General features: G+C 37.0%; 1 protein-coding gene across 2 annotated transcripts in view; it reads left to right on the forward strand.

Annotated features, from left to right (window-relative positions):
- The first annotated feature begins 2,321 nt into the window (after nucleotides 1–2,321).
- The window catches only part of BCAR3 (BCAR3 adaptor protein, NSP family member), a 93,805-nt gene continuing 81,922 nt past the window's right edge, over nucleotides 2,322–14,204 (forward strand). For both annotated transcript variants that reach the window (XM_050900780.1, XM_050900779.1), the window contains exon 1: nucleotides 2,322–2,468. Coding sequence is in view for 1 of the 2 variants with exons in the window: in XM_050900779.1 (XP_050756736.1) it covers nucleotides 2,438–2,468 (31 nt within the window). In the remaining variant the exon portion in view is untranslated. The remainder of the gene's footprint in view (nucleotides 2,469–14,204) is intronic.

Here is a 14,204-nt window from a genome sequence, read left to right on the forward strand (position 1 = left end):
GCTTCTTTATTGCATTGGCAAAGGACCTTAAACCAGCTACTTAAAGTAATTGTAAAATGGCATAGCTTATTGTTCTGGAAAATGCTGTGGTGAAAATCCATTGGAAGCTTTGTGACACAGTGGCCATAATATAACCTGGAAAAAGTGGCAGAAACGTCGATGTTTCATTACACAGTTAAAAGATTAAAAATGGGGAGATTTTTAATCCTAAATTTCACTGTCAAGTAGTGGATTGATATATTTTAGACTGATCTGTTATTTTTAAATCTGTGATCCATTTGCTTGTCTGAACCTCAGTTGTATTTCAGCAGTATAGTTTCCTGTCTTTTTCTTACCCTACATCACAACTGTTCAGAATGTTAATGATTTTTAAAAAATCCCACACCTCTGCTGTTAACTCTCCCTTAAGACCTGACAAAATAAAGCTAATCAAAAAACTGCCTCGAAGAAGACATCACTTTACAGGGATTCAGTCAAAAGATGGCATACCAACTGATGTAATTCAAGTGTGGAGGTTTTTTAACTATGGGGGAAAAAATTGTTTCTTTAAAAAAACGGAAACCTATTATTTAGCCAAGTGTTGATCTACTTCTAGAGCAATTAACATGTTTACAGACTCTTCCACTAGTAAAACTGCAGTATTGCTTGTGTAATGGCGGGGGAAAAAAAACACAAGGAAAATTCTAGTCATTCTTGCATGTCAGTTTTTTCTCTAATCATGCTTACTGCAGGCTTTCAGATCCTTGTTTTGGACTGTGCTAGATTCCTGTTCTCTATTCTCTTTACTCTCTTTACTAACTTCAGCTTAAAATTTTCTTGATGTCTTTTCATCTGGCTGGTTTTAGCTTCTGTTTTTCTTCCTCTTTACTGCATCTCACATTTCTGCCTGTGCCTTTCTTATTAATATGGAGCTTATTTCCTACTTTTTGAAAATATTTTTAGAAAGACTTCTCTAGAAGTGGAGTCTATGAACCTGTAAGAGGGAAAGTGAAAAGTAAAAGGACAAGATGGTTTGAGGAGGGGGATAAAAGAGAGTTGTTTAGTTATACGTAGAGAGAGAATGACTTCAGAAAAACTGCAATAAAATTAAAAAAGATCAGAATTCGCAAAAACAGTTTAGGAAACTTCTCACATTACTCCATCCATGAAGTTTGGGAACCATCAATAATCTCTAACATTTCAGTGAAGGAAAGAACAGCTCTCAGAGTGATTTTTCATACAGATAGGAGGCAGAAGTCCTCAAGTGCAGTGTTCTTGACTGGTGTTCCACTGTCTTTCTGTGTACAAGCTCTGTTTGTACACCCATGCCCAGCCATGTCATTAGAACTGAGAGCAGAAAATTTCCTTACAATGTTAAATATCTTATGGAAATATTTCTTTATATTGTAGCTTAATGTACTTGGGAGACTATAATATAGTCCTCTCACAACTACACAGTTAGTAAAATGACTACTGTGTTACAGACTGGTGTACTTCTTTCATCAGATTTCTGGATGTATCCGTTAATGTTAGTGTGACTTTTAACATTAATGTGGATACTTGTGCTAATAAACTTCAGGTTTTACAATACAATGCTGTCAGTCTTGAAACTCGCTTACCCTCTTGTTCCAGCAGAGAACAGACCCTCCCCCACAGAGAGCCTAATCTAGGCTCGCTTTGAAAGCCTGTCTATTTAACAAGCCCTCCAGGACAGGAGATGAGCTAGGTTCAGTTTTAGTTTCATTTTGTGGAATACTACTGCTGATGTACAAGTCTGTGTTACTTTTGCATGCAGATTTACTATTGTATTGTAAACACTTGGAATGTCTTTGAAATAGGTGGAGTACAAATGAAGGAAAATATATCAAAGGAGAGCTGCTATTACTACTGCACAGAGTTGTAAATCAGCTGTTTCTGTCTTCTTTTGCTCTTCTAATGAGAATACGTAAACCTTCAGACAGATGCCAGAGGAAGAGTCTAATGAGTTAAACTTCAGTGCTTAAAAGCACTGAAGCACTTCTTTCAGGTTGTACTTGATACAGCATAAAATTTGTGATGAGGAGTTTATCTGGTAATTGCAAGATTACAGACACAACACAATCAAAGGCAAAGTAGTACTGCAGGTGGAAGCCCAATGCTTCACCTGCAATGCGCTGGGATTTTAACGCAATCTAAGATACACTTGTGTCACTCAACAGGTGTTCAGCTATTGGTGCAAATTGAGGGCTTGGCTGAAGCAATAAGCTTTGCTCTGAATCACAGCTGAGTTCCTATAAGTTACACTTGAGAACCAAAGTTCTGCTTGATGGTGTCCTATACTGCAGCAGTATGGATCATCTTGTCTTTGCACTAGTGCCATGTTCTTGCAGCAGATTGCTACATAATATGGTGAGGCAAGGCTGGAGACCCTTCTGATGAAGAGGCTCAGTGCACAGCATAGTGTCGATGGAAGCCTGTTATGAGGAGTGCCACAGTATGGAAGTCAGCAGGTAAGGAAAGCTCAGTGGTAATGACTGAGAAATCAATAGAATCAATAGAATCCAGGCTTCATTTAAAGGTTACTGCATTGAATGCAGTAACACTGCATGAAGGAGTAGGAGGGAAGCTGGAAGGGACTGGAAAGAAATCCTTTGTGCTATCTGCAGAAAGACCAATAAAACTGTTGTGTAGACAGACTTGGTAAGGCATGAAGCTTGCTACCACAAAATTAATCAAAAATACTTTGAACAAATTTTAATTGGCATCACAAATTTAGACTGGCTCAGCATTTTGTGTTATCTACCTGTGGTGTTTTGTATCTGGCTCTAGGAATCCTGGCACTGCCTTTACTGTATCTTCAAAGGGAAAGGAAATAGTTCTTTGTTTATCAGACTTGCCCTGTGTTCACAAAAATACAACTGGTAGCATTTTTGCAAGTAAAGTCAGTTGATTCAAAGAAATTCCTGACTCACCACCAATGTTTTCTGCAACTAGAACCCAAGTATCTTAACATTTCAGCTAGCTAGCTAGCTCTTTGGGTCCAAAGGTATAGTAGAAAAATAAGCTGTTGCTTTTTGCACATATGATTAGATGTTAGAATTTAGTAAGGAAAGGATCTGTCTGACTCTTAGAGGCAGACTGACTTACTAAGAAGGTTGAGGAGATTATGATCCATACTACCCTTTATGGCTGAGCTCCCCATAAAGGTTCTGAACTGTTGCAATTTTTAGCCCAAGTTTTAATGATACTCAGACATTTTTTTATTGCTAGCTGTCTCAATGCAAGTTACCTGGTCTTGTGAGTTCTAGCCCTAAATGTCACGTATGCAGGGATCCTCAGTTTAGAAGAGGGAGAGAATATCAATCTAAAATTAAAATAGAATTTAGGTTAAAGCTACATTTGTTCCAGCTTTGTGCCCAGTGCTCTATAGATCATTCTCACTGAATAAAATACTTTATTTTAATAAACCTGCTTATTTGGATTCGATGACCTTAAAGGTCTTTTCCAACCTAAATGATTCTATGATTATTGATCATCTTCAGGAAGTGCACTCTTTTTCTTTTCCTGTGTAATTATAAGTTGATTAAAAAGAAACAAATCAGCAAGTGATTTTACTTTGAGGGAGTTGAATTTACAACTAAATTATTTTTTATTTCAAAGTTAATTATTTCTGTTATTGCTTATTATGCAGCTTTATGAAGAATATCTGGAGGTAGCAGCTGGTATGTTATGTTCTGCTCTAAACCCCTAAACAATTCTTATCACTTCATTATCTTTGCTAGGTAACCAAACATCTTAAGCAGTAGATGTTTTTGCCATTCACTTGCTTTAGAAATAATACCAGGAATTTTTCTAACAAAATATTATTTGCTATGATATCAGTTTGCTATGTTTTATAAGGAAGAAATATTTTTATTTCAAAGTAATTTAATTTACTGTAAAAAGTTACAAAATAAGCTTTTTATGTTAAATGAAAGCACCATGGCTTAGCAGGAATGTATTTTTCCTGTTCTCTTAGATCTTATCCTTAAGTATATTTTGTCACTAGGATTCTGTTTGTTGGTTTTGTGAGATTCAGTACCTAACTGGAACAGTTATAATCAAAGTAATCAATATGAAATGTTTTGTCTAGTGTCTTTTCCTGTTAATCCATTATTTAAATAAATAGAAGCAGTTTACATTAGGGGTTGTGCTTGAAATTGTAAAATAAAAGTCAACAAAAATGAGTGCATACATGGCTAGGGAAACGTACCAGGCATGGCTTTGCAGCTTGGCATACCAGACTGATAGGGAGGAGTGAGAGGCAGAGGGAAGGAAGGAAGGAAGGGACAATTCCTGTTGTTAACTACACAGTTCAGAAGTTTAGAGCAGCCAAGCGGTAAGAATACATGTATGTGAGAGCAAAGGCAGGTTGCAGAGTAGAGAGGCCCAAGACTACTAAGCTGTTGCAGAAAAGAAGAAACCAAGCTCAGATAAACTGAGACTTTTGTTCTAATCCATTTCAATGCAAAATCAGCTGGGTTTGCTCAAACCACCTTTATCAGTTTCTTAAGCTGAAAAGATTGATTTAGCACTGGTGTGTGTGAGGAGCGCCAACACAGTCCTTTCTTTTGTTACACTGCAATAAACTGCAATATAGGGGCGTAATGAAGCACAACTTTAAAAGAAAGCATGTGTTTGTCCATCGGTCATAATTTAGTAAACACACACCTGTGCTCTATTTTGTTATTATTACTGCTGCCAGTTTGATTCTTATCACAAGTCTAATTTGGTAGATTAGATAGCACTCAATTCCTAGAGTTAATTGGTCATGTGAATATCTCAGCCTTTTAAAAAAAGTTACATTATTTGTAGAACAACTTGAAAGAAAGACCTAAATTTACCAAAAAAGTTCAAGCACCAGAAGACAAATAAAAAGCGTATTGTTATTAAAGAAAAAATTGTGGGGCCTGATTCAGGAGTTCTGTGTGTATGAGCAACCTTATTAAAAAAATACGGCAGTCCTACTATTTCCTTCCCATTCTGAAGGGCAGAAGAGGTGAAGATGAATCTATTCTGTGACAAAACATTTCAGAAACCTATTGCAGTAGTAACTAGTCATTAAAGAACTTGAGACAGGCTCTTTATTTGAGTGGTCCTGGGTCTGCACATTTTTTAAAAATGCACACTCTGCAGGGGGGCAGTTGTTTTGTTTTGTTTGTTTTGTAAAAGAGGACCACTTCACATCCAGTTTAGCATTTGACTGTGCAAATGGTAGACTTGGTGCAATGGAGGTGAGTAACTTCTAGGTTGATATGGCTGAGGAATTGAAAAGAGCAGGACTAGAATGTTTTAAATTGGATTAGTCTACAGTGAAATTTTAGCTTGGAATCACAGCTATAATTTCATTTTCTCTTGATCTCCCCTCCCCACAGAGAGCTTAGCATGCTAGCTTTAACCAGATTTCTGATTATATGGCATATGCATTTACAGTCTGTTACTGTTGGGTGCATTATAAGCTCTGGCTGTTCAAGCTGAGAAGCAGCTGTGGAGTCTTTGCAACAGTGCATACTGGCTCAAGTTCAGCATTGCACTAGCACTTATGCTGTTTGTGATTGGTTTCAGGTGCAGGTAGAATGAATTCCCATTTAGCTACAAAAGACCACATAGACATACAGAAAGAGGAAAGACTGACTAGACTGTAGTGGTGAACACTTTCTGTTGAAGTGCTTGATGATCTTAGTTTGTTTATTTAACTAGAGTCTGCATCACATAAATACTGTTACAATTAGCCCTAGTCTTCAAAATATCTGCTACGCTGCATGTACTTTGGAGATTTGTACTAGTCTTTTCTGGTGAGGTACTAGGTTCATTAATACTTGATCACCTGATTGCCGTCAGATCACCTGCCAGGGCAAATCTGAGCTGCATCAAGCATGAACATGTAACATTTCTGTCAATCAATAAGCATACACAGTATACTATTCATGTTAGCTTTAGGCCAGTTGCAGGAGGATGGACAATAACTAGTCTGGGCATAGAGTTAGGGAATTGCCAATATGCTAGATCAAGTATTGTTAAAGTCTGCAAGAGCAAAGTGACATTTTCAAAATTCTTTGAACTAATTTGCACTAGTGGAGCAGGTTTGTGCCAGATCTGCACTCCAAGTGAAATGCAAGAACATCTGCATGGGATCAGACCAAAAGTGTATCAGTCTCTTCATAGGACAAGCTTATGCGTATAGAAGTGTTGTAAGAACATAAGTATACAGGGATACTTATTACCCCAGGATATCACCACAGCTGTTGGTAGTTTCTTGTGTAAGGATTTTCAGAGATTTTCGTTGTCTCTGTGTCTTTGTTTTAAAGAGTTTTTGATTTTGTTTTCTCTGCACATACTGTCTTTTAAGCTTATTTATACTTTTGCTACCCAGAACATCTGTGACAGTATGTTCTCCATTGAATAAGATTGTGTGAAAAACTGCTTCTTCTGTTTTAGAGTTTCTGCTTAATAATTAAAAATATGTTGATGTTAAGAAGTGGAGAAAGTTGCACTTCTGTTATGTAAGGAAGGTAAATGAAGGGTGGTTAGTCTATGCCTTCCATAAGTAGCACATAAAGAATGATGAACCACTGTCTTAGCTGTTTCTTGTAAGCTACTGGTGATAGGTATTGGCTACCTACCAACTGAAAATACCTGGTTTGAAGTCTGACATAAGGATAAGTAACTCGGTGTTTGTGGTATTATTTGTGAAGTGTCTGGAAACCAGAACTGTATCAGAAGGAGAAAACCAAATAGATGTATTCCATATAACTGAATTATTCTGACACACTAGTCTGAGTAGATGTTAAGGCACACACTTTAATTAGCTGTGAATGATAATCTGCTGGGTGGTTGCTGAGTTGCTGAGTCAGCATGTATTTAAGTCCGGATTGGTATTTTGTAGACATACAACATTACTCAACTTGTATATGCTGTTCTGGCCAATGTTTATGTAATGTTTTGTGTTTGTTTCTCTGTAGTCTGTAATAGATTTGCTAAATGTTGGGCTGACCTAAAAATCCAGGTTAGAAGTGTCACTTCAGTGCCTAGCCTGCCAACAATATTTACACTAATGGTTTCTTTTCAAAGAATTCAGTAAGTCCTTCACAACAATTCATCAAAATTTTACCAAAAATATTTTTATTATGATAGCTTAAAACAATGATTTGAACAAGGAAATATGAAGCAAATCAGGGATTAAAATAAATGTATGAGAGTACTGATAGTCTGCTCAGTACATTGTGTGATACTGCATATTCCTACTAGCTCTGCTCTGAGCTATTATGGTAAAAACCAGTTCTCTAGGTTCAGGCTGAACAGCATGTGTAATGTCTGTGACAGTTTGAGCCCTTGGAGATGGAATTGGTTGAACAGAGTAGTCTATTCAGATAAATGTAGGGGATTCATTCACATGGAAATCGTTCCTGGCACAGCTGATACAAAGTATGAGTGAAAGAGGAAACAAAAAGGAGCCACAGAGGGCTGCACTCCCAGCACTAGTAAATCAGCAGAGCTTCATTGTTCACCATACATGTAAGTTACTTTACATCACATCAGTCTCACCCAAAGTTTTAAGAGGTAGTGGTGAGACGGAGTCCTACAGTAAAAGGTTACTTTAAATTAATTTGAAACCTGATTCTTATTTATGTATATAAATAAACCATGTTATGCCATTATAGCAGCAAACTTTAAAGTGAAGTGATTTTCATCTTCCTTAAAAGCCCATAGATGTTTTCCTATAGTACTGAAAAGTTGGATGAGTCTAGTTTAAATCAGGAGAGAGGGTAGAAAAAATGCAGAGCTAGCCGGTACCAGCAAAAGCCTGGTATTATACCTAAGAAATCTGTGTTTTTCTGAATTTTGCTGCCAGATGTGCTTCCACTAGGAGGAGTTGTCATCATATACTTATGCTGTAAAAGTATCAGACTTGTGCTTTAATTACTTAACTCATCTGATGGAAAATGCAATTACTTATAGTTACAATGTGAAATATCTATAAAGTTCACCTATATCTGGCTGGCTTGTTGTACTTATTGCTAATTGGTATCAACATAAATATGAAAGGAAGTTTGCATCTTGTGATATCTTACAAGCAAACTTATGTTTGTCATTTGCATTTAGGGCAAAAATTGAGTTAATTTCCTAGAGATCATAATTTATTTTCAATTTAATGTTTTCCATAGAATATTGTGATAACTTGAGAATTTCAGAGTTTTAAATTATGTTTTAATAGTCACAGTTAAGTGAAAAGCTTGAAATGAAATGCCAGGATGTCTAGAAAGCCCAAGAAAGAGGCAAGAGGGGGAAAAAGTTAAATCTCATGTGTGCACAGTCTTAGGATTTTTTTGTTTATTTGTTTTTTTTGTTTAACACTTATGTTGCAAATACTGATTATGACTTAAAAATATGGTGGTTTAGAAGTTCTAATGGGACATACTTTCATTTGTATTTTAAATTCAATGTCATACAGTTACTGTTTGGATTTAAATGCTTCCTTTGATCTGTTCGCCACTCAAGTGTTGCAAGACAGTGGTACACTTGGTGGCACACAGTTTTGCTGTTTCTCATACTGTTTTCCAGTACTCGTCTCTTTTCATCAGATCATGAAATATGATTCTAGGAAAATGTATGTTTTGGTAGTTTTTCAGCAATACCGCTTCTGCATAGACTCCCATGGGAAAAAATAGAGACACGTTAAGCCTCTCCTTTCATTAAGAGAAGGGGACTGCTCAAGACATATATCAACTTGGTATGTTTAAAAGACTTTCAGATTGTTCTAGAGCAAAATAAAACAGATGTTTAAACCTCTTGGATATCACAAACCAGAACTGAAGTTTTCCATGCAGCTTTACTGTTTCTCTTGTCTCAGGGCCTTGATTTTTGCACTGAATCAAATAGCTACAGTGACTTATAGTGCTGCCACTCCCCAGCTGTCTTCCCCATACCTTCGCTGTAGTTGTTTCCACAACGCAGTTGGCAGAAATAAGAAAGTCTGTGCCTTACTTGCTTTATTTTTCAGTCCAAGATGGATTAAAAGGGTGTATGTTTACATGCAGACTTTTATCTGGATGGCAGAGGAGTCCATAACCTGCAGCAGAATTTGAGAGGAGATTTAATGTCTCAGATTCGCACTTTTGCTGTTTGACCACTTCCTCATCATTGCTTGCTTTGTGCCAGCACAAGATTTTCTGTGGCTGTGCAGTGAAGGAAATAAGAGACCTGATTTGACTTAAAATAACAACCCCTTCCTCTGGGTCATTTTCTCCGACAGATCAAGTCTCTGATCCCCTTCACTGCATGGTCAAGCAAATGCTAGTGCTGGCACAGCAAAGAAATCAGTGCAAGGGAGAAACAAGTACTTCGAGTTGGAGGCTAGTAATAGATGGTAGCTACATAGACTGGCTTCAGCAGTGCTGCCACCAGACATGTAACCATAACTGAAAGCCACTGAAGACTAATGGTTGTAGTCAAATGAATTTGACAGAAAAAAGCAGAGCAGTGTTTAGATAGTCTATTGGAATACGAATACATTTCTTCTCTATTCATTTTTACAGCTTTTATTTGCATCTCTTGAAAGCACAGTAGCTAAATGCTTGATAGAACTATAAGAAAATTATTCTTTTACAATATATTAAATACACATTTGATATAGGCAAGGTATTTCCATGTTTGTGGACAACAAATCTCTACATTTTATGTGGACAATACAAGTAAATACCAGTTTATGTTAGCTTGTGAGTTTTTTTGCTATATTCCAGAGTCTCAGTTGAATTAATTTTAATGAGGTCTGGGTAGAAGAAAAAAAGGAAAAATAAGATTAAACACAAATTAAAAAAATGCGTATCAGTTAGCCAAAGACCTTGGCCTTTTTTTGTTTGTTTGATCCAAAAGAAATTTTATTATTCAAGTTTTTTGATTTATCTGCCAAAGTAAAAAAGTCTGTTATTTGCCTCTTCAGCACAGAAGATGACAAAATTGAAAATGCAAATATATTTCTAATTTTTTTGAGAATGTGATATACAACCTAACAGTAGTTTAACACAGTTTGTGTCAGCCATTACTGTATGCTGCCAGCAGCATGGTATGCACTGTGCAAATGCATAGTGCCTTTGGAGTGGTCTAATTTATTTGCTTAGGCAGATAATATTTAGGATGCTGGTTGCTTTGACTCTACCAGCTTACCCCAAATTGCTTAAAACCCCAGTAAGTATTTGTTTGCATTCTCCATACGTACACATGCATTTATTTTAAATAGCTGATGTGACTCATTACACAGGAATGTCAGACTTTGAATCTGTTTTAAATTGGATATCTAAAAGAGAAATTCTCAATACTTTCTTCTATGTTTCAGTAAAAATCACCACCAATCGAAATAATACACTGGAAAAAGTATAAATGTAATGATGATGAAAATTCAGCAGTGTGATACTATTTATGAAAAACTTAGATTTTATAATAAAGCTAACTGTAGCAAACACCTTGCTAGCTCTAGCAGATAACATTTGCACTGAAGGTTCATGTTCAGTAATTTATCCTTTTAGTTTTCTTTCTTCAGTTAATCTCTCCCAGCATAGTATGAGATTATTAAAATGAAGAAAGTAAGTACATTAGATATGTGGTTTGACAGATACTTTAAAAATTGCTAATTACCATTGCCTATGCTCTTTTGACAACTGCCTTCATTTTACAGATATTTTAATTGTAAGACTGCGTGTCTTTTCCTTTCTGTAGTATGAACAACACTAGAAAGGAGTCAACTAAGTCGATGACTTATGTTCTTTTTGTGGTCAAGCTTACTGAGTATGGGTTCATGCTTCCCTCCACCCCATATGTATACTTCCAGATTTTTTTCTGATATCTGTTCAGTTGCCTGTTCCACTTCCTTCACATGCTGCCTTATGGAAATAGCTTGACCTCATATTTTCTCCTTTTCCAGTACTGTGAGAGCACCTTGGCTCTTTACTGTTTGAACTCTGCATGCTTACATGGTACTGAGAATAGTTGCATGTCAACAGATGGTTCATAAAATGCAGAAGGCATTAATAGTTTAGGTCCAGACTGTATAGATGTAATTAGTTTCCAAGAGAATTAAGTATGTATTTCACTTTACTAGGCCACAGATTTTCTGAACTTAAATTGCATGTATTTGTGTTAAGTAAAATAATTGGATCATCCACATTTTTTTTCCCCATGATTTTCCTCCTCTTGTGTGTTTTCTACATGTTATAACAGCGGTTTATCAGAGGTACTACTTTGATCGCTTTTATTTCTTTGTTTTATTTTGTTAAACCATCATCATTGTAAGAACATTAGTCTTTTTTTACATTATGTTCTTATGCTTTCTTTTTCCCTCTCCACCCTGGATGACCTCTGCATGTGGTTTGTACATAGGTCACATATCCATCTATGACATTTTCATATGTAGGTAATTCTTCCCTTGTAAGATGTTTTTTGATGGAAGTCTAGAGATGGAATCTGATTGTAGTAATTATTACATGATGAGTAGTTGTTGCCTATTATTCCTTTTCATGCAGAGTTAACCAAAACTTCAAAGTTTTGCATATTGTTCCTATCTGAAGGAAAAAAACAGTGGTAGCTTATCTTAGATGTCATCCAGTTTACATGCAATGTACCAAGCTCTGTTTCTGTGAATACAAGAGGATTGACACAGTAGGGGAAACAGGTTTTTTAGTCATAGTTTCCCACTCCTTTCAGCACAGTCCTTGGCCCAAGAAGTGCTTTCTCTGGACTGTCTAGTGCACAGTGCCAGTATTTGTTTGATCAGTGTCTGACACTTTGGTTCTACTGATGAATTGCTTTTCAGGTATTTCTGCTGCTTCTGTCTCTTGCCCTGTCTTGCAGATGCCCTTCCCTTTTTGCTAGCAGAAAAGATGGAGATGGCTTTATAATACACTGTTTTTGATCAGTGCATTACCAACCTATAGCCTTACTAGATTAGGAGAACCATGCTCAGTTCTTAACTAGAAAATGTCTGGTTTTCGTTTAAGGCAGTAGGCTAGAACAATTCTCACGGAAATTATGGCAGTTTACCATTACTGTATTAACAAATCCTGGAGAAGAAGGTTACTTTTCTCACTAAGATGTTATCACTGCCATAGAGATGAAACAAGCTTTGGGTCATTGACTGGTATCTTCTGACTTTCCCACTCTGCATTTAGTATTCCTTTTACAGAACAGTCAGCTTCTGAGATTTTTCCAAAATACACAGATTTACTGTCTTAAACTGTACTACTGTGTCCTGGTTTCGGCTGGGACAGAGTTAACTTTCTTTCTAGTAGCTGGTACAGTGCTGTGTTTTGGATTTAGTGTGAGAATGATGTTGATAACACACTGAGGTTTTAGTTGTTGCTAAGTAGCGCTTATCTTAAGCCAAAGACTTTTCAGTTTCCCATGCTCTGCCAGCAAGCGGGTGTGCAAGAAGCTGGGAGGGGACACAGCCAGGACAGCTGACCTGAACTAGCCAAAGGGGTATTCCATACCATGAAACGTCATGCCCAGTATAGAAACTGGGGGGAGTTGGCCGGGAGACGCGGATCGCGGCTTGGGAACTAACTGGGCATTGGTCAGCGGGTGGTGAGCAATTGCATTGTGCGTCACTGGTTTCCCCCCCCTCCTTTTTTTGTTGCATTCCTTTTCATTACTATTATTATTATATTTCATTATTACTATTGTTAGTATTATATTTTACTTTAGTTATTAAACTGTTCTTATCTCAACCCACGAGTTTTACTTTTTTTTTCTTCTTTCCTTTCCTCCTCCCCACCTCACTGGGAGGGGGAGGGGGAAGCGGCTGCGTGGTGCTTAGTTGCTGGCTGGGGTTAAACCACGACATGCTTTACACTTGGCAAATTGTTTAAAGAAGGGAGACGAGAAATAGAAATATGACCTGGGCTGCAAAAGAAAAGGTAGTTCTTTTGTATTGAGATGGTAAAATCTCTGAGAGGTGGCATCACAAGCATGATGACCACTTCCAGCTTTTCTGGTTTTTCATTCTACTGCATTCAGAAACTGGCACTTCAAACATACATTACAGTAGAACACTCAAGAAATACCTGTCTAAATTGCTTAGTTAAGATGTGATCAGCAGAGAGAGCAGACCTTTGGTCAGTGTTATTACTTAGTGCCACAATATAGGACCTGAGGTGTACAGAATGTTGTATGGGAAGGTCAGCTTTATTGAGGCTGTAATTTTGAGAGTTTGTTGATTTACTGATACCAGAGGAAAATAAAGGTGCATCTGAAAATGAAAGTACGTCTGAGTACATCTGAAAACAAAACTGATGGGCCCTTGATTCAAGGGAGCTAGTTAGGAAGGCACGCCAAGTTCAAGTGGTTAAAATCCTTAAGAAAACTCTTACTTATGCAGGTGTCAAATAAATCAGTCTTCCCCTAATAAATTATTATGTCACAGCAGGAGGCTAGTCTTAATTTGGAAGTACAATACAACAAGTCAATTTTGCTGAAGTAGAAAAGGCATAATAAGAGAAATGACTTTCCAGATGAGATTAAATTGCTGGCTCTGCTGGCTTACCTGAATAACTTTGGTGGGGACACGATTACACCATGATACGTGACTTGCTCCTTGTCATATTACAGCCTGAATACCCAAGGGAGACTGAAAAAGGAGCATGAATTGTTGTCCCTGGAATACTTGGTATATCCACGCAGTGATTTGGAGTTACTCAGCCTTGGTATCTTTGTAATACGTACTCACTTTTCAAAAATTGCAGTGAGGCTAATTTGACGAAACCATAGCTGAATTAAGAATCTGGTATTACATATCACTTACCTTGTGTCTGGCGTATAACAAGCCAACATCAGCAGCAGCATCTTTTGATAGTTCTGGGATATTGTGATAAAGAAGAAAACTAATGAATTTTCAGTATAGTAAATCATTGCAGTATGAAAAGTTGGATTTAAAAGCTACATATAAAACACCTTTTTCTGTGCTTTTGCTTCAAATATGCCCCAGTATGTATGACTGCAACTGTGAGCAAGTTTTTAAGATAATATAGAAAAGCACTCCGAGAGTAAAAGCTAAGTTCAGTTCAGTAGATCAGAGTGCCACTGTAGGAACCTCCCATTGTTACCCAATTGATAACTTTTTGGCAGCAACTTCATTTCATAAAAGCCTCTGAACAGCTGGTGTTCAGAAACAGAACTGTGCAAACCTAGGTTGGATTTGAATTGTTTATTTTGATGTA

Source organism: Gymnogyps californianus, chromosome 8, assembly GCF_018139145.2.
Source record: "Gymnogyps californianus isolate 813 chromosome 8, ASM1813914v2, whole genome shotgun sequence".
Taxonomy (NCBI): domain Eukaryota; kingdom Metazoa; phylum Chordata; class Aves; order Accipitriformes; family Cathartidae; genus Gymnogyps; species Gymnogyps californianus.